The 23,593-nt window shown below is 31.4% G+C and overlaps 2 protein-coding genes across 2 annotated transcripts in view; both read left to right on the forward strand.

Annotated features, from left to right (window-relative positions):
* The window catches only part of LOC144845713 (integrin beta-like protein C), a 31,238-nt gene that overhangs the window by 228 nt on the left and 7,417 nt on the right, over window positions 1–23,593 (forward strand). Inside the window, exons 2-3 of the mRNA XM_078703141.1 lie at window positions 117–349; window positions 823–1,004. Coding sequence (XP_078559267.1) covers window positions 117–349; window positions 823–1,004 — 415 coding nt within the window. The remainder of the gene's footprint in view (window positions 1–116; window positions 350–822; window positions 1,005–23,593) is intronic.
* Window positions 3,135–6,353, forward strand: LOC144845933 (uncharacterized). The gene is made up of 6 exons (XM_078703453.1): window positions 3,135–3,393; window positions 3,763–3,918; window positions 4,479–4,522; window positions 4,881–4,981; window positions 5,466–5,736; window positions 5,917–6,353. The coding sequence occupies exons 1-6, from the start codon at window positions 3,191–3,193 to the stop codon at window positions 5,964–5,966; spliced, it is 825 nt and encodes a 274-aa protein (XP_078559579.1). The 5' UTR covers window positions 3,135–3,190; the 3' UTR covers window positions 5,967–6,353.

A 23,593-nucleotide genomic window follows, 5' to 3' on the forward strand; every position in this document is an offset into this window, starting at 1 on the left:
TTTAGGTGCTACAAATTATTACAAAAAATCAGACTGTATAGTTTTGGTTTGTGTATCTGCGTTGTTACTCGGTGTTTGTCTTCCTTCCAACTCTTCTAATGCCAACATTATTTCAGATTGAAATTTCATGGAGGATATCTTGGCGAAGAGGTACACAATATTGTGACGAGACTACAATAGCAAATCAACAGTTACTGAGTGGAGAAGGAACACTAAGTTGCACCAATGGATGTTCTGGAGGTGTTAGTCTGAGATTCCGTTGCACTGATTTTAGCGTAAGTGAAGATTGGACGACTGGTGTAAACACTGTCACATTTGATCCTTCGAGTAACACAATATTTGTCATGTCGTAAGTATTTTTATTCAATAATCAAACAGTGTGGAGTTAGTTGTCGATTTAAAGCTTGCACAAAATGAAAAAAAAGCCTTTACTTAATATATAGTCAGCCAACGTGTGTCTAAGAATATATCGCCTGTTATAATACAGTGAACCAATTTATCATTCTTTACTAACAATGTGGCCAAGTTGATAAGCAACCATGTAACCTAAACAAACAACCTCTTTTAATCAGTATTCCTGGACTTACTGACAGGGACATTGAGAGACCATTACCATCCACACCCATACCACACCATTGGACCTTACAACATTGGCTGCCTTTTTTGCCGGCAAATGTTTTTGTCGGTCAGGTAGGAAATGGCTTGAAAAATTAACTCTAGGAAATCTTTGTTTTTCTTTCTGTTCACCAAATTTCACCAATTAAACAACAATTTCGTGCGTAAAGGTATGAAAGCCAATATTATACATTTTATAATTTGAAGCTTTACAGGTGGTAACTGGATTGGGGGCCTACATATTGGTAGTAATGGTAATTGGGCACTTCCAATGAGTGTTGATCTGACGGTAAGGCAAGATACCGGAAGGCCAAATTCATCTCCAGTTTCATCGGTTACTCCCATTGTTCGCCTTCAACATGGATGCAACCATACATTTAACATACCTGGTAAGTTTTTGCTCTCTGTTTCTCTTATTTTTTTTAATTATTTTTTAATTTAGTATAAAAATAATAACGATTCTCTTATATACTCGTATAATTTTCCACAAAAATAAAAATAAAAATTTACATTATTTTTTTAAAATTAGCACAACACATGAATTTATTTCATTTTTAAACTTGTAATATCTTATTAGATTCAATTTATTTTATTATATTGTTTATATTTTTATTCATTTGAATTTTGTTTTTAAATATTTCAATAACGCTTTTATGTTAAAAGTAAATGATCCAGACGGCGATAACGTACAATGTTGATGGGCTACAGGTTATTCAGAATGCTCTTCTGTTTGCAACGGATTTCCAAATGCTATATTAGACAAGGTACAATAGGTTTTTCGATTCTTCCATACAAAACATAATATAAACTAGAATTTAATTCGTCACTGACGAATTACAGGTGATCATTTTATAATTTTACTGACATTTAATTTGTAAAAATGATGCACAAGCTTTAAAATACGATCACACAATTTTGATGTATTACTTTGATATGGCCAATTTAAATTTAGAATATTTTGACCTTCAATTGTTGTGTTTCAAGGGACAATACATCTTTAACATCACTAGCGTTTTGTTATCTATATATAAATTATGGTTAATTCTGACATAGGCGAGCACAATGGAAAAACTTCGGTATAAATCCTCGCCTTGGATACCTACCTTATCTATCTTAGATGTACCGCGAAACGTAGATTTGATAACATTAGTTTTCAGTACTACGCTATTGTTCCATATTTCTATCTTAGGAAGATATTATAAAGGGTAATTTTATAACAACATTTTTGATTTCATCAGTATATTTTCAATTCAATTTCCGGGTTCACGATAAGTTCACATGTTCACCTTGCAACTTCCTGGTTTCAACTAAGTTGGCCGTTAGTGGCTATATAGCCATCTTAGTTTTTTGTTTATTTTCGGATCGGACCGCGCGTGTGAAGGTTCGGTAGTTAAAAAATAAAAATTATACTGCAAATTAATAAAGATCAAATTAAATATACGCCATAAAGCATTGGAATATATTGTGGGGAATATTATTATAAAATTACATAGGGAGATCTGATGATAAGACCTTTTGTTTAAAATCCAGTGAAATCACGAGTTTTATTGAGTAAGCTGGCAGGAATAACTGTAGGCTATCTGTGTCCCGTTAGGACCGGATGTCTGCCCATGTTGCAATCCGTCTAAAACGTCTTCCTGCCACGGAAGTTAGTTTCAAAAGATGTTTAAATTAAATAATGTATTAATTATTAGGATGACATTTATTTTAATAAACGCCTCCCCAATAAAACATCACTTTGAATAATAATCGCTCCCCCTCCCCAAACCCAACTATCTACTAAACGCCCATCCACAATTATACACAAAATATTGTATTATATTTATAGTAACACAATGATACTATTTTTAGTAGAATTCATCGCACTGTTATCTACAATTGACCAAGCATTTGACATTTATTTTAATAAACGCCTCCCCAATAAAACATCACTTTCAATAATAATTGCTCCCCTAAGCCACGCCCCCCCCCCCCCCCCCCCCACCCAAACCCAACTATCTAATAAACGCCCATCCACATTTATACACACAATATTGTATTATATATATATTTATAGTAACACAATGATACTATAGGTAGTCGAATTCATCGCACTGTTATCTACAATTTACCAAGCATTTGTTAATCTTTTTTACCACTATTCATATAATCTATTAGAGGATTTTATTTGATTATAAATGTTACCATATAATTAAAACTAAACAATTAAACATATCCCTTGAATAAGCATCTCCCTCAAATGAACTCCACATCCCCACCTCAGCCCTATAAGGGCCCTACCAAACAATACACACTATAGGCCTACTTTAAAATGTTATTAATCATCTAAGACACTGTGAAACAGAGTAGGTTTAGTTTTACGAATGTCAAGAATTTTCAATAATGGTAACCGGCAGAAAACGTACAAGGAGAACGTCCATTGATGGCTTGATATTTTTATTGAGGTTATTACATTGGCCTACTCATAAACATTTACAAATTGTACATAATGTTATTTTTGTTTTATAATTTACAGGAATCGTGCACTCTCAATTATGAAGCTGTTTATAGCACGGGACTGTACGCTGTGGCTCTGATGATTGAAGATTTTGGGAATCAATCATCAACAACACCGTTGAGCATGATACCTGTTCAATTTTTGGTCGAAGTTTTCAGCAACCCAGGTCAGTGTGATGCCGCCCCAGAGTTTGTATATCCAACACCTACAGACGGGTCGTGTGTCGGAGTTTCAGAAAACGAAACATTCACTCAAACCATTGTTGCACAAAGTACCGACGGGTAAGAACATTTATCCATTTGTCTCCATCATATACTTCTTTTCTTCTAAAAGATGTAGCAGTAGCCTATGTAGGTGATTTGCTTCGATATTTATTAAATCTTAATAAGAAATAAGAAATAATAAATAATAATATGAAATAAATATTGCAAAACAAAATGCATTAACAGATGCATTATCAGATTTAGTTTAAATTTAAAGATTCTTCTCCCTATCATTAAATGTAAGTTACGTTTAAGGACATTAGAGCTTCTTACAACCGATAATGTAGAAAATGCCGAAACAACCATTGATGTAATTAAAATCAATCTTATAATAAGATCAAAGCGTTTACAATGTTCAAATCATAACAAATGTCATCTCTGTTACAGGATATCAGATATTGATACCGTCTCACCTTTGGGGTTCCTTAAGTCTGAACTAGTTCAGATTGATGGTGACTTATTTTCTGTGGATCTTACATGGACACCAACAACGAACCAAATCGGTGATAATATACTTTGTTATACGGCACGAAGTACAACTGGGTAATTTAAAACTTTCATAACTAATGTAATCAACATTGGTTATTTCCAAGTTGAAAACTGGTCTTTTAAGTTTTGGTATAGTTTGTACCCTGTGCTAATATTAAGAAGATGAAAACCATACAATGTAAGAAAAAAACAAACAGAAAATACCAGAAGTATTAAAAAATGTGTACCTTAAAACAATTATTGTATGTATTAAGGCACATGTGACCAAGGATAGCCAATAGTAAATTAATCGCTCTCCTATCAGATATGTGATCATCTTTTTGAACGGGGCTATTTTGTGAGCCATTCAGTTCACCGGAGGTAACCCCCTTGTCTCGTGCACACGGATAAACTGTGTACACTGGACCTACGGTTAAAGCGTGGTTCCCACTAGCGACGCAACGCAAGGACGTAACGCAACGCAAGTGAATTGACCAATCACAAGCGATGGCTTATTCGCTTGTGATTGCTAACAGTCTATAACTTCGCTTGTTAAAACGCTTGCGTTGCGTAGTAGCATTTTTTTATGCTGTCTGTTTTTTTATTTTTCCCTTATTTGTTGTATTTATTTTCAGTCAAACATCTTCGCAAACCTGTATCAGACTTGCTGTTGGTGGTGGTATGTCTTTTTGTTTATATAGTAATAATTTAAATAGATAGTTTAATTATGTTTTCCTTGATTTGCTTCATTTTTAAATGGTTCTCAAACAATTTAGATAAATGCCGGAAATACTAAAACAGACTGTTATTACAATGTGTACCTCATCAAATGTTCGTAGGCTTTATCGCTTATACATATTATATTGTTTATATGCATTTTATCTTGACGAATGATTGAAAATCTAGCTTAGATTTTGTTGTCATTTTCATCAGCACGTACTGTAGACTAATTGTTTTATGTAAACATTAAATAATTTATGTCTAATACTGTAGATGCTTCATCACGATTTAACAATTTATTGTGTGTACTATTACAGAACAAGCACCTCCAAACATAGTACCGAACTCTCTGGAACCACAGTCAGGAACTGAAGTACTTTCGGATCATTCCGTATATTCTATGATGTTTGATAATGATGTATGTAACACTTATGCTAGCACTCAAATCTACGCCAAACTAAGATCGAGCATCTTGTTATACAATTTCATTAAAGAACTTTATTAAGTGTCAGATCTCCCACTGATTGTATTCTATGTTGTTCATTTGGATTAATTACCTAGAAAAAGTTATAGTACTGATTTTAACTTCATAGATATGCTAAAAGCAGTATTTAGCTATAGTTATATATATTACAAATACTTTCTGAGTATACTATACTATTTGTATAATAATGGTGTTTAATGTACCTAATGTGACATAATGAGTAATTTAAATTAATCAGAATATTCAATTATAGGCAAACCGCCAGTATCGCCAATGCAATAACATTGAAAATGCAAAATAAACTTTACTAAATAAATAAATATTTATTTATGGACTAGAATATTGCTGAGTTATATAGTTAATAGTTATCATCCATGGTCGTTATTGTGCATATTAAAAAATTTACATTTTCTCGCAGATTGTGCGTCCTACCAGCCCCAAATTTATTAACATCTATGATGCTTCCAATAAAATGATCGTATACACTTTAGACGTTTCGTCTAGTCCGGATGTGTTGTACCCGACATATACTCGTTCCGTTGAATTTACAACACGGAACATGTCACTACAAATAAACCGGGCATACTATATTTTGATGGATCCAGGAGTAGCCATAAGTACAGTACCAGGATCGTGTGAACTAGAATCTCCAGCAATACAGGATCCATCGTTTTGGACTTTTGTAATAAGTATGGTTCTGTTTCAAAAACTACTTCTAGTATAAAAGTACTAATACTTAAAGTATAAATAATTTAAAGTGCCTTAAAACTGATTCCATGGTGGTTCTTCGAAACGTCGATCTTTCTTTTTTTCCATTAAATTATTGAATTTTAGATTTATTTACAAAAAAATCCCTTTTCCTTTTTTAGGCGTTGGATACTGTCCGTGTGTAATCGAAGTTCAACGACCAAACCCATGATAGTTGTTATTAATATCCGGACATGGTGACATGTTTATCGAAATATGTAGGTTTAGAATAATATGATTTTTACATTGGTGTTGCATTATGTTACACAGATATGACTTGCATTTAGTTATTGTATACCTGACGTGTAAATCAGGCCTATTGTGGTTTACATATTCCATTGTATTATATTCTATCCATCACACAACCATTTATCGTGATTAATAATATAAAAATGTCATTGGATGTCAATCATGATTAAATGATCGATTTTAACAACGCCGTATTTTTTTTTCTGTTGTCTTTCTGTCGTCTTTTTGTCATGGCTCAGTATAATTTTGTTTTGTCTTGCCTAAGAAATTCAATTTTTACTTTATACTTGTTGATTTGACTTGACTTCTTTTGAGGGCAAACGAGTTTTCAAGCGGGGAAGTTGTCATGGCCAAGTGCAGGTATATTATGTAGTTGTTTTTTGATAACAGAGAACTATCACTTATGCCATCCTCGTATATAATTAATTTCGTACGAAAAACACATTTAATTGATTATATCATTAGGTAGAGTATCATTCTTATAATTAATTATCAGTAATATATATAATTTTTGAAATGTTAGGGATATATTTTAAAATAACTATAAATAGATATATAATTTCACAAACACGAGATTATCTTTTCTGCCTGAAACCTAGGCCCTAGCTAGGCCTCCTCCTCCTCTGCTCTCACTTCGTTCGTTTCGCTACCTGATCCGTGCAGGCCTAGCCTAGGCCTAGGCTAGACCAAAGATCGTATAGCGCCACGTAGTGGCGCTATACGATCTTTGGGCTAGACTGGATATTAAGATTGCAAGCCAAAAAGGTAGATTTAGAAGCATATTTTATTGATTACCCATCATAAGTGTCGCCCTTAACAGATAGTTAAGCTATGTTTGTAGGTCATAGCTTATTTTAGACAATATTTTAGCCTCCAAAAAGGGCAGATTAGTTAGGCCTAGGCCTAGCCTAGCTAGGAGGCCTAGGCCTAGGCCTAGCCTAGCTAGGCCTAGGTAGGCTAGCATCTCTCTACTCTAGCTAGTAGCCTAGGTAGGCCTAGTAGTAGTACTAGTACTACTAGGCATATAGCCTAGGCCTACTACTAGGGCTAGTCTAGCTACCCTAGCCTAGGGCCTAGATAGGCCTAGTAGTAGTACTAGCATAGTAGGCTACTACTAGGGTAGTACTACTACTACTAGGCCTAGCTAGGCTAGGCCCACCTGGTTAGGCCCTACTAGGGAACTGGTAGCTTATAAGTACTAGTTACTAGCTAATAAGTAGCTAGGCTAGTCCTAGGCTAGCCTCTAGCTAGCTCTATGTATTCTAGTTTTTAGGGCCTAGGCCTAGACTAGTTTATTAGGCCTTAGTTTAGGCTGATTATGCCTGCCTAGGCCTAGTTAAATAAATAGGCATATAACCAGGCTCAGTCTAAACACTCTAGGCCTATCTATATGAGACCTGTGCTATTAATTATAGGACTAGGCCTAGGGCCTTGCTAGCTAGCCAGCAGAATGGTATAGAGAGGCATAGGCCTAGCTAGGGGTAGGCTGGGGGTCATAGACAGCCTATCTATATAAAATGTTAGTGTGTAAGTTGATTTCATTGCTAATGGCAAGGTATTAGGCCTGTTTATTTTCAGGTTGAAAACAATGGATAAAGAGAGATTCAATTCTACAACAAAAGAGACAAAAGTCAAACTCAAACTGATAATTAACAATGTTTCCAGTTAATTAATGTTAATTATTTTAATAGATTGTAGTGACCCTAACTACCTTACTGTTTGTGTATGGCTGTAATATTATATTAAATGTCATCACAATTAGTAAGGTTGTGAGGCTTCACAATTTCAAACAACTCTTCTTGTGTCTCTTCTTCATGTGGATGGATTAAAAAATACTGTGAGTATTGTACAGAAAAACAAACTCTTTATATGAATATATCATCATAAATCACAATATCAAATATGATCAGTGTAGTCAAAATTTGATAAGTTAGCATGCATCTTATAATATCTACATCATCAATAATTAATACTCTACATCACATTGTTGGATATGATCAGTGTAGTCATAATTTGATAACTGAGCACGCATCTTTTAATATCTACCTCATCAATAATTATTATTAATAATCTATATCTCATTGTTCGATATGATCAGTGTAGTCAGAATTTGATAACTGAGCACGCATCTTTTAATATCTACCTCATCAATAATTATTATTAATAATCTATATCACATTGTTCGATATGATCAGTGTAGTCAGAATTTGATAACTGAGCATGCATCTTTTAATATCTACCTCATCAATAATTATTATTAATAATCTATATCTCATTGTTCGATATGATCAGTGTAGTCAGAATTTGATAACTGAGCACGCATCTTTTAATATCTACCTCATAAATAATTATTATTAATAATCTATATCACATTGTTCGATATGATCAGTGTAGTCAGAATTTGATAACTGAGCACGCATCTTTTAATATCTACCTCATCAATAATTATTATTAATAATCTATATCACATTGTTCGATATGATCAGTGTAGTCAGAATTTGATAACTGAGCACGCATCTTTTAATATCTTCATCATCAATAATTATTATTAATAATCTATATCACATTGTTGGATATGATCAGTGTAGTCAGAATTTGATAACTGAGCACGCATCTTTTAATATCTACCTCATCAATAATTATTATTAATAATCTATATCACATTGTTGGATATGATCAGTGTAGTCAGAATTTGATAACTGAGCACACATCTTTTAATATCTACCTCATCAATAATTATTATTGATAATCTATATCACATTGCTCGATATGATCAGTGTAGTCATAATTTGATAACTGAGCACGCATCTTTTAATATCTACCTCATCAATAATTAATATTAATAATCTATATCACATTGTTGGATATGATCAGTGTAGTCAGAATTTGATAACTGAGCACGCATCTTTTAATATCTACCTCATCAATAATTATTATTAATAATCTATATCACATTGTTCGATATGATCAGTGTAGTCAGAATTTGATAACTGAGCATGCATCTTTTAATATCTACCTCATCAATAATTATTATTAATAATCTATATCTCATTGTTCGATATGATCAGTGTAGTCAGAATTTGATAACTGAGCACGCATCTTTTAATATCTACCTCATAAATAATTATTATTAATAATCTATATCACATTGTTCGATATGATCAGTGTAGTCAGAATTTGATAACTGAGCACGCATCTTTTAATATCTACCTCATCAATAATTATTATTAATAATCTATATCACATTGTTCGATATGATCAGTGTAGTCAGAATTTGATAACTGAGCACGCATCTTTTAATATCTGTTTCATCAATAATTATTATTAATAATTTATATCACATTGTTGGATATGATCAGTGTAGTCATAATGTTATAACTGAGCACCCATCTTTCAATAACTACCTCATCATTAATTAATATTAATAATCTATATCACACTGTTGGATATGATCTGTTTAGTTTTTTAATATATACCTTATCAATAATTATTATTAATAATCTATGTCACATTGTTCGATATGATCAGTGTAGTCATAATTTGATAACTGAGCACGCATCTTTTAATATCTACCTCATCAATAATTAATATTAATAATCTATATCACATTGTTGGATATGATCAGTGTAGTCATAATTTGATAACTGAGCACGCATCTTTTAATATCTACCTCATCAATAATTAATATTAATAATCTATATCACATTGTTCGATATGATCAGTGTAGTCATAATTTGATAACCGAGCACGCATATTTTAATATCTACCTCATCAATAATTAATATTAATAATCTATATCGCATTGTTCGATATGATCAGTGTAGTCATAATTTGATAACTGAGCATGCATCTTTTAATATCTACCTCATCAATAATTATTATTAATAATCTATATCACATTGTTGGATATGATCAGTGTAGTCATAATTTGATAACTGAGCAAAAATCTTTTAATATAGATACATCATCATTAATTAATATTAATAATCTTTATCATACTGTTGGATATGATCTGTTTAGTTTTTTAATATCTACCTTATCAATAACTATTAATAATATCCTATATCACAATGTTGGATATGATCAGTGTAGTCATAGTTTGATAACTGAGCACGCATCTTTTAATATCTACCTCATCAATAAGTAATATTAATAATCTATATCACATTGTTCGATATGATCAGTGTAGTCATAATTTGATAACTGAGCACGCATCTTTTAATATCTACCTCATCAATAATTATTATTAATAATCTATATCACATTGTTAGATGTGATCAGTGTAGTCAGAATTTGATAACTGAGCACGCATCTTTAAATATCTACCTCATCAATAATTATTATTAATATCTTATATCACATTGTTCGATATGATCAGTGTAGTCATAATTTGATAACTGAGCACGCATCTTTTAATATCTACCTCATCAATAATTATTATTAATAATCTATATCACATTGTTGGATATGATCAGTGTAGTCATAATTTGATAACTGAGCACGCATCTTTTAATATCTACCTTATCAATAACTATTAATAATATCCTATATCACAATGTTGGATATGATCAGTGTAGTCAGAATTTGATAACTGAGCATGCATCTTTTAATATCTACCTCATCAATAATTAGCATTGATATCATATATCACATTGTTGGATATGATCAGTGTAGTCATAATTTGATAACTGAGCACCCATCTTTCAATATCTATTTTATCAATAATTATTATTAATAATCTATATCACATTGTTGGATATGATCAGTGTAGTCATAATTTGATAATTGAGCAAAAATCGTTTAATATAGATACATCATCATTAATTAATATTAATAATCTCTATCATACTGTTGGATATGATCTGTTTAGTTTTTTAATATCTACCTTATCAATAACTACTAATAATATCCTATATCACAATGTTGGATATGATCAGTGTAATCATAGTTTTGATAACTTTGATATAATCAATATTAAATGGTTTGAATGATGTTTGTGGGGTGTTTTTTTAAAGTTTGCATTAAATTTACGCAGTTTAAATGGTAAAATCTGTAAATTTATCCAAAATTGACATTTTTCACCCTAAAAAATCAAACCTAGAGCTATTTCAATAAAATTATTTCATAAATTGTCTTCTTTTACAGTTCTAGTAGTGATATAATCAATATTAAGTGGTTTGAATGATGTTTGTGGGGTGTTTTTTTTAAGTTTGCATTAAGTTTATGCAGTTTACATGGTAAAATCTGTAAATTTATCCAAAATTGACATTTTTCACCCTAAAAAATCAAACCTAGAGCTATTTCAATAAAATTATTTCATAAATTGTCCTCTTTTATAGTTATAGCAGTGGTATAATCAATATTAAGTGGTTTGGATGATGTTTGTGGGGTGTTTTTTTAAAGTTTGCACAGTTTACATGGTAAAATCTGTCAATTTATCCAAAATTGACATTTTTCACCCTAAAAAATCAAACCTAGAGCTATTTCAATAAAATTATTCCATAAATTGTCCTCTTTTATAGTTCTTGTAGTGGTATAATCAATATTAAGTTGTTTGGATGATGTTTGTGGGTGTTTTTTTAAAGTTTGCATTAAATTTACGCAGTTTAAATGGTAAAATCTGTAAATTTATCCAAAATTGACATTTTTCACGCTAAAAAGTCAAACTTAGAGCTATTTCAATAAAATTATTTCATAAATTGTCTTCTTTTACAGTTCTAGTAGTGATATAATCAATATTAAGTGGTTTGAATGATGTTTGTGGGGTGTTTTTTTTAAGTTTGCATTAAGTTTATGCAGTTTACATGGTAAAATCTGTCTATTTATCCAAAATTGACATTTTTCTCCCTAAAAAATCAAACCTAGAGCTATTTCAATAAAATTATTTCATAAATTGTCCTCTTTTATAGTTCTAGCAGTGGTATAATCAATATTAAGTGGTTTGGATGATGTTTGTGGGTTTTTTTTTAAAGTTTGCACAGTTTACATAGTAAAATCTATAAATTTATCCAAAATTGACATTTTTCACTCCAAAAAAGTCAACCTTAGAGCTATTTCAATAAATTGATTTCAAAAATTGTCTTCTTTTACAGTTCTAGTAGTGATATAATCAATATTAAGTGGTTTGAATGATGTTTGTGGGGTGTTTTTTTTAAGTTTGCATTAAGTTTATGCAGTTTACATGGTAAAATCTGTAAATTTATCCAAAATTGACATTTTTCACCCTAAAAAATCAAACCTAGAGCTATTTCAATAAAATTATTTCCTAAATTGTCCTCTTTTATAGTTCTAGCAGTGGTATAATCAATATTAAGTGGTTTGGATGATGTTTGTGGGGTGTTTTTTTAAAGTTTGCACAGTTTACATGGTAAAATCTGTAAGTTTATCCAAAATTGACATTTTTCACCCTAAAAAATCAAACCTAGAGCTATTTCAATAAAATTATTTAATAAATTGTCCTCTTTTATAGTTCTAGCAGTGGTATAATCAATATTAAGTGGTTTGAATGATGTTTGTGGGGTGTTTTTATTAAAGTTTGCATTAAGTTTGCACAGTTTACATGGTAAAATCTGTCAATTTATCTAAAATTGACATTTTAAAACACAAACTAGGTCAGAAGCTTGTAAAAACCGAGACCAATGACATTTAAAACAACTCCTACTTAAAATTCCCTACTTATACAGTACAGCAGCTTTTCGGATTGGCTGCAAGTTTAGTTTTCTGTTCCTTCATCAGAAATGGTACAACTAATTATTAATCAACAAGATTACTGGATTCTTTAGTATTTCTGACACATTTCCTTTTTAATTGAATTATTAATGTAATGGAAATTCGTCATAGGCCTATTATAGCAACATATCATTTCTGGAAGAGTATTAATACGTGTACGTCTGTATAGATCGATGTTAAAACACACGTCCTCATTTATCAAATTATTCATTCACTGCAAATTTATTCTGTTAAGAAGAACTGGGACCCTCAATAGAAGCCAATACATATGAAACATAAAAAGATATGGAATATTTTTATTTTTACAACGGCACACGTTCATCATAAACGATGCGTTCTTAAAAGTATAAATTTAAACAGCAAACGGATACAAATCAATAGGGTGATTAGGAACAAAAGAATAACACATTTTCAAAACCCATCGACTCGATCTCTCGTATACATTAAATTTAACAAAACCACACTGATCATATCCAACATTAAGTATTAATAATTATTATTGATTAGGTAGATATTAAAAGATGCGTTATATCAAATTATGAATACACAGATCATATCCAACAATGTGATATATATTATTAATAATAATTATTGATGAAGTAGATATTTAAAGATGCGTGCTTAGTTATCAAATTATGACTACACTGATTATATCCAACAATGTGATAGAGATTGTTAATAATAATTATTGATGAGGTAGATATTTAAAGATGCGTGCTCAGTTATCAAATTATGACTACACTGATCATATCCAACAATGTGATATAAGATATTAATAATAATTATTGATGAGGTAGATATTAAAAGATGCGTGCTCAGTTATCAAATTCTGACTACACTGATCATATCGAACAATGAGATATAGATTATTAATAATAATTATTGATGAGGTAGATATTAAAAGATGCGTGCTCAGTTATCAAATTATGACTACACTGATCATATCCAACAATGTGATATATGATATCAATGCTAATTATTGATGAGGTAGATATTAAAAGATGCGTGCTCAGTTATCAAATTCTGACTACACTGATCATATACAACAATGTGATATAGATTATTAATATTAATTATTGATGAGGTAGATATTAAAAGATGCGTCCTCAGTTATCAAATTATGACTACACTGATCATATCGAGCAATGTGATATAGATTATCAATAATAATTATTGATGAGGTAGATATTAAAAGATGCGTGCTCAGTTATCAAATTCTGACTACACTAATCATATCCAACAATGTGATATAGATTATTAATAATAATTATTGATGAGGTAGATATTAAAAGATGCGTGCTCAGTTATCAAATTCTGACTACACTGATCATATCGAACAATGTGATATAGATTATTAATAATAATTATTGATGATGTAGATATTAAAAGATGCGTGCTCAGTTATCAAATTCTGACTACACTGATCATATCGAACAATGTGATATAGATTATTAATAATAATTATTGATGAGGTAGATATTAAAAGATGCGTGCTCAGTTATCAAATTCTGACTACACTGATCATATCCAACAATGTGATATAGATTATTAATATTAATTATTGATGAGGTAGATATTAAAAGATGCGTGCTCAGTTATCAAATTATGACTACACTGATCATATCGAACAATGTGATATAGATTATTAATAATAATTAGTGATGATGTAGATATTAAAAGATGCGTGCTCAGTTATCAAATTCTGACTACACTGATCATATCGAACAATGTGATATAGATTATTAATAACAATTATTGATGAGGTAGATATTAAAAGATGCGTGCTCAGTTATCAAATTCTGACTACACTGATCATATCGAACAATGTGATATAGATTATTAATAATAATTATTGATGAGGTAGATATTAAAAGATGCGTGCTCAGTTATCAAATTCTGACTACACTGATCATATCGAACAATGAGATATAGATTATTAATAAGTATTATTGATGATGTAGATATTAAAAGATGCGTGCTCAGTTATCAAATTCTGACTACACTGATCATATCGAACAATGTGATATAGATTATTAATAATAATTATTGATGAGGTAGATATTAAAAGATGCGTGCTCAGTTATCAAATTATGACTACACTGATCATATCCAACAATGTGATATAGATTGTTAATAATAATTATTGATGAGGTAGATATTAAAAGATGCGTGCTCAGTTATCAAATTCTGACTACACTGATCATATCGAGCAATGTGATATAGATTATCAATAATAATTATTGATGAGGTAGATATTAAAAGATGCGTGCTCAGTTATCAAATTCTGACTACACTGATCATATCCAACAATGGGATATAGATTATTAATAATAATTATTGATGAGGTAGATATTGAAAGATGCGTGCTCAGTTATCAAATTCTGACTACACTGATCATATCCAACAATGTGATATAGATTATTAATAATAATTATTGATGATGTAGATATTAAAAGATGCGTGCTCAGTTATCAAATTCTGACTACACTGATCATATCGAACAATGTGATATAGATTATTAATAATAATTATTGATGAGGTAGATATTAAAAAATGCGTGCTCAGTTATCAAATTCTGACTACACTGATCATATCGAACAATGTGATATAGATTATTAATAATAATTATTGATGAGGTAGATATTAAAAGATGCGTGCTCAGTTATCAAATTCTGACTACACTGATCATATCGAACAATGTGATATAGATTATTAATAATAATTATTGATGAGGTAGATATTAAAAGATGCGTGCTCAGTTATCAAATTCTGACTACACTGATCATATCGAACAATGAGATATAGATTATTAATAATAATTATTGATGAGGTAGATATTAAAAGATGCGTGCTCAGTTATCAAATTCTGACTACACTGATCATATCCAACAATGTGATATAGATTATTAATAATTATTGATAATGTAGATATTAAAAGATGCGTGCTCAGTTATCAAATTCTGACTACACTGATCATATCGAACAATGTGATATAGATTATTAATAATATGATGAGGTAGATATTAAAAGATGCGTGTTCAGTTATCAAATTCTGACTACACTGATCATATCGAACAATGTGATATAGATTATTAATAATAATTATTGATGAGGTAGATATTAAAAGATGCGTGCTCAGTTATCAAATTCTGACTACACTGATCATATCGAACAATGAGATATAGATTATTAATAATAATTATTGATGAGATAGATATTAAAAGATGCGTGCTCAGTTATCAAATTATGACTACACTGATCATATCCAACAATGTGATATATGATATCAATGCTAATTATTGATGAGGTAGATATTAAAAGATGCGTGCTCAGTTATCAAATTCTGACTACACTGATCATAATACTGTACACATAGTCCTATGCAATTAGACATTGATTTAGTAGTACTACATATCATTTGTTATATTAAGAATGTTGTTTCAGTGTTATTAAAATACTTATCGAATTTTTTTAAAAATAAAAATATTAGTTTTGGTACCTATACATTTATATATTATAATAATATGCTAGATTTTATAATAATGTGATCTTTATTACAACTAAGAAACAATTATATACGAGGATGATACACACTGATAGCTCTCAGTTATCAAAAAACGACTACACAATATAGCTCCCAAGTGGGTTGGTTTGTTTGTTGGTTTGTATTACTAATATTTCTCTCCTCGTTGGTCCGTCTGTTGGTTTGTAATATTTCTGTCCTCGTTGGCGGCGCACGGTTCGGTATGCACGATTTGCATTTCGCAGGTGCTTCTTCGTTAGAGTATTTGCAGCGCGATATAGGCAGAAGGCATTATGATTTAGACCAAAGTGGTTGTGTTTATTTAGATTTAATTCAAGAACAAATAATGCTTCACAATTATATGGCGATGCGTATTATTACTGAGTAGAATTGCAATTATGTAATAGCCGTTGTTAATTGATCCAGGGCTTCCGTTTCGCTTCCGGTTTGCTTCTGCTTCCATTCCGTTTTGATAACGTTGTGGTAACGTTTTGCATGTTTATGGTGATTTCTTGTACTGCTGTTATGCATGGTTATGATTAAATTACGAGAAAGAAAGTACTGTGTACAGTGTTTTGTGTAGTCCTGACTCATTTCCACAATAGGGTTGGTGAAATCTGTCCACAATAGGTTACTTTTCTGTCCATAATAGGTTACTTTCTGTCCACAATAGGGACTAGAGGGCGCTGTTGTTTGTCCATAATAGGTTACTTTCTGTCCACAATAGGGACTAGAGGGCGCTGTTGTTTGTCCATAATAGGTGACTTTCATAATTGGCTGTCCAAAATAGGTGACTTTTTGTCCACAATAGGGGATTTTATTGGAGTAGTGCGCCATCCATTGTGTTGTCCATAATAGGTGATTTTTTTGGCGTACTCTCGTACGTACGGACGTACGTACGTAGTTTGTTTCGCGAGTAGAAGTAATACTAATTTGCTTTCTCTTCAGACTTTGACTCAAAGTTTGATTTGAGGCTACCGACCTAGGCCTATAAATTAGTATATTATTTAAGTCTCTCTAGCCTAGGGGTCTCTCTAGCCTAGGCCTAGTCCTGTTAGTTAGGCTACCTCTATACTATAGGCCTACTAGCCTACTAAGGCCTACTAGCCTACTACTAGCCTAGGGCTAGGCCTAGCTTAGATACAGCAGCAGGGTACCTCCCTGCTTACAGGAATACAAATGACATGGGCTCCATATTAGGTAGATATGTTTCCTACTACAAACAACTAGGCCTAGCCTCAGTTATCTTGTTTGTTTGTTTTTTTATTCTTTATTAATATAATATGAATATATATACAGACTAACATACTATTTTACTCGTAACTATATTGCCTATTCTGCAGGTCACTGGCGGACTAAGTGACTAGAGGCCTAGTCACTATTTAATACGGTCTTTTACTACTGCCACCGCTACTATACTTTGAAGACCGAAATCTTCAAATCACAAACATCTAGATTGAACTATTAAAATTTTTGTTTTTTTTTATTATTTTGTGAATGAACGAGTCTTATCCAGACAGTTCGGACAGTTAATAGGTTGGCAGTATAGTAGAACCAGAGCTAGTGTTACTGTGTTATTAATTATGTCATCTATTTAAATCTCACAATTGTTTTCCCATATTTTTTGCGTGTATTACAGATTGTGTACAGTGTATATTCTGATCAATGTTATAGTACAGTAGCATGGAAATGTCTATTAACTAGGCTAAGTAACAGATAGGCCCAACCTACAATTGAAGAAAAATACTTTACATATAACCCACTACATCTTTTAGGAGATTTTTCAATATGATCAAGATACTGTGAAATCCCAAAAAGAAGCCTATTTCAAAACAGTATTTGTTTGCAAAAGTAATCTCGAAAAGGAGGATACAAATGAGACAAACTGAATATTATCAGTACCGTAGTAGAAAAACTTACTGACAATACATTTGAAATGTTCTATTCATTTGCTTTGCTAGGAAAATAAAAGTAGATATTTCTTTGTTTATTTCCATTCATTATAAGCATTACAATCACCATACAAAGAATAGATAAATCCACTGACAAATTCATGCAGAAAATATTTCAAAATTTAATTAAATGTTATATTATTAAAGCATTCATTCAATAAAGCCTTTATCTTTAAACATTTAATATAAGTTTTTATATAGTGAGTATGGTAATAATTGACTCTGACAACTGGCATAAACATAAATTTAGTAAAACAATCCTACATATCTTTTTTTTAAATGCAATAAAATATTTAAACATAACTGTGTCCCACCATACAACATGACAATTTGACTCAGCATTACTAAGATTGAAGTTTGAATTGATTGAATACCTAAACATTATTATAGTGTTTAACTATTTCCTTTTTTTATTATAGGCATACAGATGTTTGATATTCTGCCCATATATCCTGCTGAAATGAAAAGGTACATCATTACAACATAATATCTTTGATCATATCATCATCGGTCAATACTTATAGTAATAAACATAATAATTATGGTGTATTTTTTTTATCTTTGCTATTTTTTAAATTGTAGTTTAACCATATTTTTACACTTTTAAAATTAATATAATTCAGTATTTTTGAATGTGATTTAGATTATGAATAAATTTAGAATACAGAACAAAATTGTTGATTGTACACTGCGTGTATGTAAACTGGATTTATTGTCGTATTCCTAATGATTCAAAATAATATTTATTTTGCTTCATTATTAAAGATGTATTGTCCCTCAAAAACATGAAAAATTAATTCAATCAGACTTTGAATATGTTATTTTGTAGTTTTAATAAAGTTAATCGAAAAAAAAACCCGAAAAAAAAAATAATGTTTTCACTTGTAAAATGACAAAATAAATGGTTAAATTCAACCAAAAATCCATTGGCTAGCAGCCAATTTGACCATTTTTTGCTTTAAATTACATTTTTTCAGGTAATACATTTTTTTTCAATCTAATTTTTGGTCAATGTGGATAACTATTATGTTACAATAAAATGGAATGGAAAATTTTTTTTTTAAGAATTATTTTTTCAGGGGGACAATACATCTTTAAACATTAAAATTGATTCATTTATAAACAACAATATAATAAATGGATGAGAACTGCTGCTGTTGATTGACTACTCACTGGGATGATTTGTCATGGATTTTGAAACAAGGGACGACCTAAAATGGCGAAATGAAGTGCTGAACTCTGATGTCTTTTGCAATATTAAATTGATAAAGTTGATTTTTATTATTACTGTTAACAAAACAAAAAAAACAAAAAATTAACGGTAAAGAGAAAACATTATCATATATCTATATAACCTATGTGGACTATCATCAGGAATTAAAGGTATAAAGGTATAAAAACGTATTTTACTAAAACAATAGGAAGATTCAAATGTTGTAAGCCTACATACAGTATTTACAAAAGGAATGGAAAACCCAAAGATGAAATGAAAAGCTGTTGGCAAGCGTCTTTAACTCCTATAATTTGTAACATTGTTGAGAAATTGCTTTGATGTATCTAGAATAGTATAATAATATACTAATTACATTTTTTCAGTTTGGAATTAAACAAATGTATAATTATTGAACTTTTACTTTCTAAGGTTTTCATTCATGGGCACAGTTAAAGGCTGTAAAGATTTTTAATTTTTGTTTTCTTGACTTTTCTTCTGCACTGGACGGTGTCTAATAAAAAGAACTTAATAACTCAGTAGCTGTTGGTGAAAACACCAATGGATTACAGATTTTATTTCAAATAAAGCGCAAGTCAAAGTTGGTGATATTGTAAATAATATTTCTTCTTTTTTAATTTGCTGATGATCACACCTTATCACGTCCTATAAAAATAATGATTGTATAATGCTTCAAATAGATTATATTTAATTGCTAAATGAGCAAATGTCAACAATCTTAAAACCTTAAATCCTGTACAATGTGCCATAATATTCTCTCAAACTATTTACATACACACTGTAACTTAGTGAACATTGTCTGATTCTTGCATTATGCATTATATAAAATATGTCTTGGTCAAGTTGAACAAAGCTCTATTACTCCTAGTGGTTAGATTGTAGTGTGGGCACCATTTGAGAAATATTATGTTTAGAGAATAAAAAGTATACAAAGGAAAACAACAAGGAAAGTGATTTTAGACACACTTGGGACATAGGGCCTACCTTATTTTTATAGTTTGAAAGTGCTAGAAATATTACCTATTGGTTGATTGATCACTTTATTTCAGAATAAAAATTTCATACAACAATTAAAAAAAACCCGAAAATCACACTTTAATAGGATTTTTTCTCTCAAAACCTATTTGAAGACTCTATTGAAGACTTGTTTGAATTACATTTAAACTTTTATTAGGATTTAAGGTGTTGAAGGGTTACTAATACTATAGTTTTTTTGGTTTTGTTGGAATTCAAAAGGCAATTCATAATTCTTCCCAGAAAGCAAATTATTATTTACGATACAACTTTCCTACTATTAACTCAGACTTGGAGGCCTAGGATATAGGCCTAGGGCCTAGCCTAGGCTAGGCCTAGTTTAGTTAGTACTTGGTTGGCCACTATCTAGCCTATACTAGGGCCAGGCTACTTAATTACTAGTCTACTATGCTATGGAGTTTCCTACACATTACAAAAATCACCTATTATGGACAACATAATGGATGGCGCACTACTCCAATAAAATCCCCTATTGTGGACAAAAAGTCACCTATTTTGGACAGCCAATTATGAAAGTAACCTATTATGGACAAACAACAGCGCCCTCTAGTCCCTATTGTGGACAGAAAGTAACCTATTATGGACAGAAAAGTAACCTATTGTGGACAGATTTCACCAACCCCGCTCCATTTCCATCCATCACTGGGGTTCAGGCTCATTACGTGGGTGCCGAAGGCAGAAAACACGCTGAATCGATTTCGGCAAGTCTCCGAACCATAACATGTCTCTATTATTTAATTTGGTTATCCAAATGGAACACAACCACATTTCATTATACAGGTATTGAGAATTTGACAAATGTTTAGGAATTGAGGAAATAAGACTTAATATTAACGTAATTAAAAGAACCTTGAACTGTTCCGAATTTCATTTGTTTAACATGTCATAATGTTATCCTTTGTTACAGTTCTCTTCACCTGATGATGGGCTATGCCCGAAACATTCTTTTTAATAAATATTGATTTAATTTACCTTGCCTACGCAGCTCTTTAGTTGTTACTTTTTACGTAACAATTTGTAGATGTATACTATTACTCTTGAACGTTTTTGAGTGGTGTGTTATAACCTTACGAACAGTAACACTATTATTATTATTATTATTATTTATTGCCAAAAACCAGTTACAAACAAACAAAACACAGAAACTAAGGGAGTAGGCAGGAACCTAAAATTGAACCTAATCACTATAACAAGAGTTCAGGTTCCGTACTCCCAAAGTAACAACAATGATATAAAATAAACTATATAAAATATTTAAATAACAAATAGACGAATCAACAGTGTCAATATAAAATAAACGGATAAAATACATAATAGTCGATTCAACAAAGTCAATATAAAACAAGTGATTTAAGTGAATTTAAAAATGTTGGAAAACTGTCTAAAATTAAAGAATTTTTAATCATTTCCGGTAATTCTTCCCACAACCTAGGGAATATGTTAATAGCGGAATGATGAAGACAATTGGTTCGAGCATAGTGATGAATGAACTTAAGTGTATCAAGGTGACGGCCATTAACAACTATAGATTGACGAACACTACTACAATCAACCGTTCCAATAAGTGATTTACAAACAAAGGATAACAGAAGATAATTTCTTAGATTAGATAGTGTAGGCCAATTTAGCTTAGTGAGACGTTCCTCGTATTCCATTTCACCTCTTGTTTGTTTAAGGACAAGCCTAGTAGCCCTTCGCTGGACTGCCTCGATACGTTCTGTAAGTTTTTTGGTTCGAGGCAACCACGCTGGGACACCATATTCAAGGATGGGGACAATGAGAGCTTTATAGAGTGAGAAAATAGCTGAAGGGGATGATCCTCCTGCAATACTAGTAATAAAACCCAACATTCGATTTGAACGAGAAATAATTAAGTTTACATGGTCATCCCAAGTAAGTTCACTATTAATCGTGACCCCCAGATGACAATGACTAGATACGGATTTAATAGGCAAGTCATTTATACGATAAACAGGTCTATACTCTTTCCTTGATCTTGTAATGTGGAGAACCTTGGTTTTATTTAAGTTAAGCTCCATTTCATTTAGATCACACCAAGAGGAAAGCCTGATCAGATCGCACTGAAGAACAACTTCATCGTCTACAGTAAATATATTTCTATAAATTATCGTGTCATCGGCAAACAATGCACATGGAGAAATAATAGATGAGGGAAGGTCATTTATAAATAAGTTAAAAATAAGGGGTCCAAGTACGCTGCCCTGTGGTATGCCAGAGGTAACTGGGGATGATGGGCTAATGGATCCTTGATACAAGACTCTTTGGGAACGTCCCAATAGAAATGACTTGATCCATTTCCAGACATTGCCTCTGATATTAAAGTGACTAGCCAGCTTATTTAAAATAATATGGTGAGGCAGTTTATCAAACGCTTTGGCGTAGTCGAGAAAGATAACATCAATTCTGGGGGCTTTAGTTTTATCTAGCGAAGATGCCCAGGAATGAGTTAGGTTGGTAAATTGGGTAACACAGGAACGGGAGGGGAAAAAACCGTGCTGGACTTCAGTAATTGGACAATTATAAGCAACGTGATCAGATATACTTGAAAAAAGTATTTTTTCAAGCAGTTTCGAACAAATAGGGGTAAGGGATATTGGTCTGTAATTACAAATTGCATTTTTATCACCAGATTTAAATATAGGAGTGATATGGGACATTTTCCACTTAGCGGGGATTTCCCCCATACGCAGGGACAAGTTAAACAAATTAAATAATGGTGGAGCAATAAATTCGGAAGCAGATTTCAATATGTATGGATGCATGGAATCAGGACCTGGAGATTTATTAGATGAAAGTCCATTAATCACCTTCTCAACATTGTAGACGTTAAAGTTAAGTTGAGAAAGTTCAGGGATTGGGACATTACAAACCGGAGGTTCACAGCTGGGAATTATGGGTGGGTTAAAAACAGAAACAAAAAAATCATTAAATGAACTAGCAATTACAGGGTGTGACGAAACATTCACACCGTTAATATTAAAAGATAACGGTGCTGGTGATCGTCTACGTTCTCTAACAAAACGCCAGAAAGCTTTACGAGTAGAGTCACTTGTAAATAA

This window comes from Antedon bifida, chromosome 6 (genome assembly GCF_963402885.1).
Source record: "Antedon bifida chromosome 6, ecAntBifi1.1, whole genome shotgun sequence".
Lineage (NCBI taxonomy): Eukaryota > Metazoa > Echinodermata > Crinoidea > Comatulida > Antedonidae > Antedon > Antedon bifida.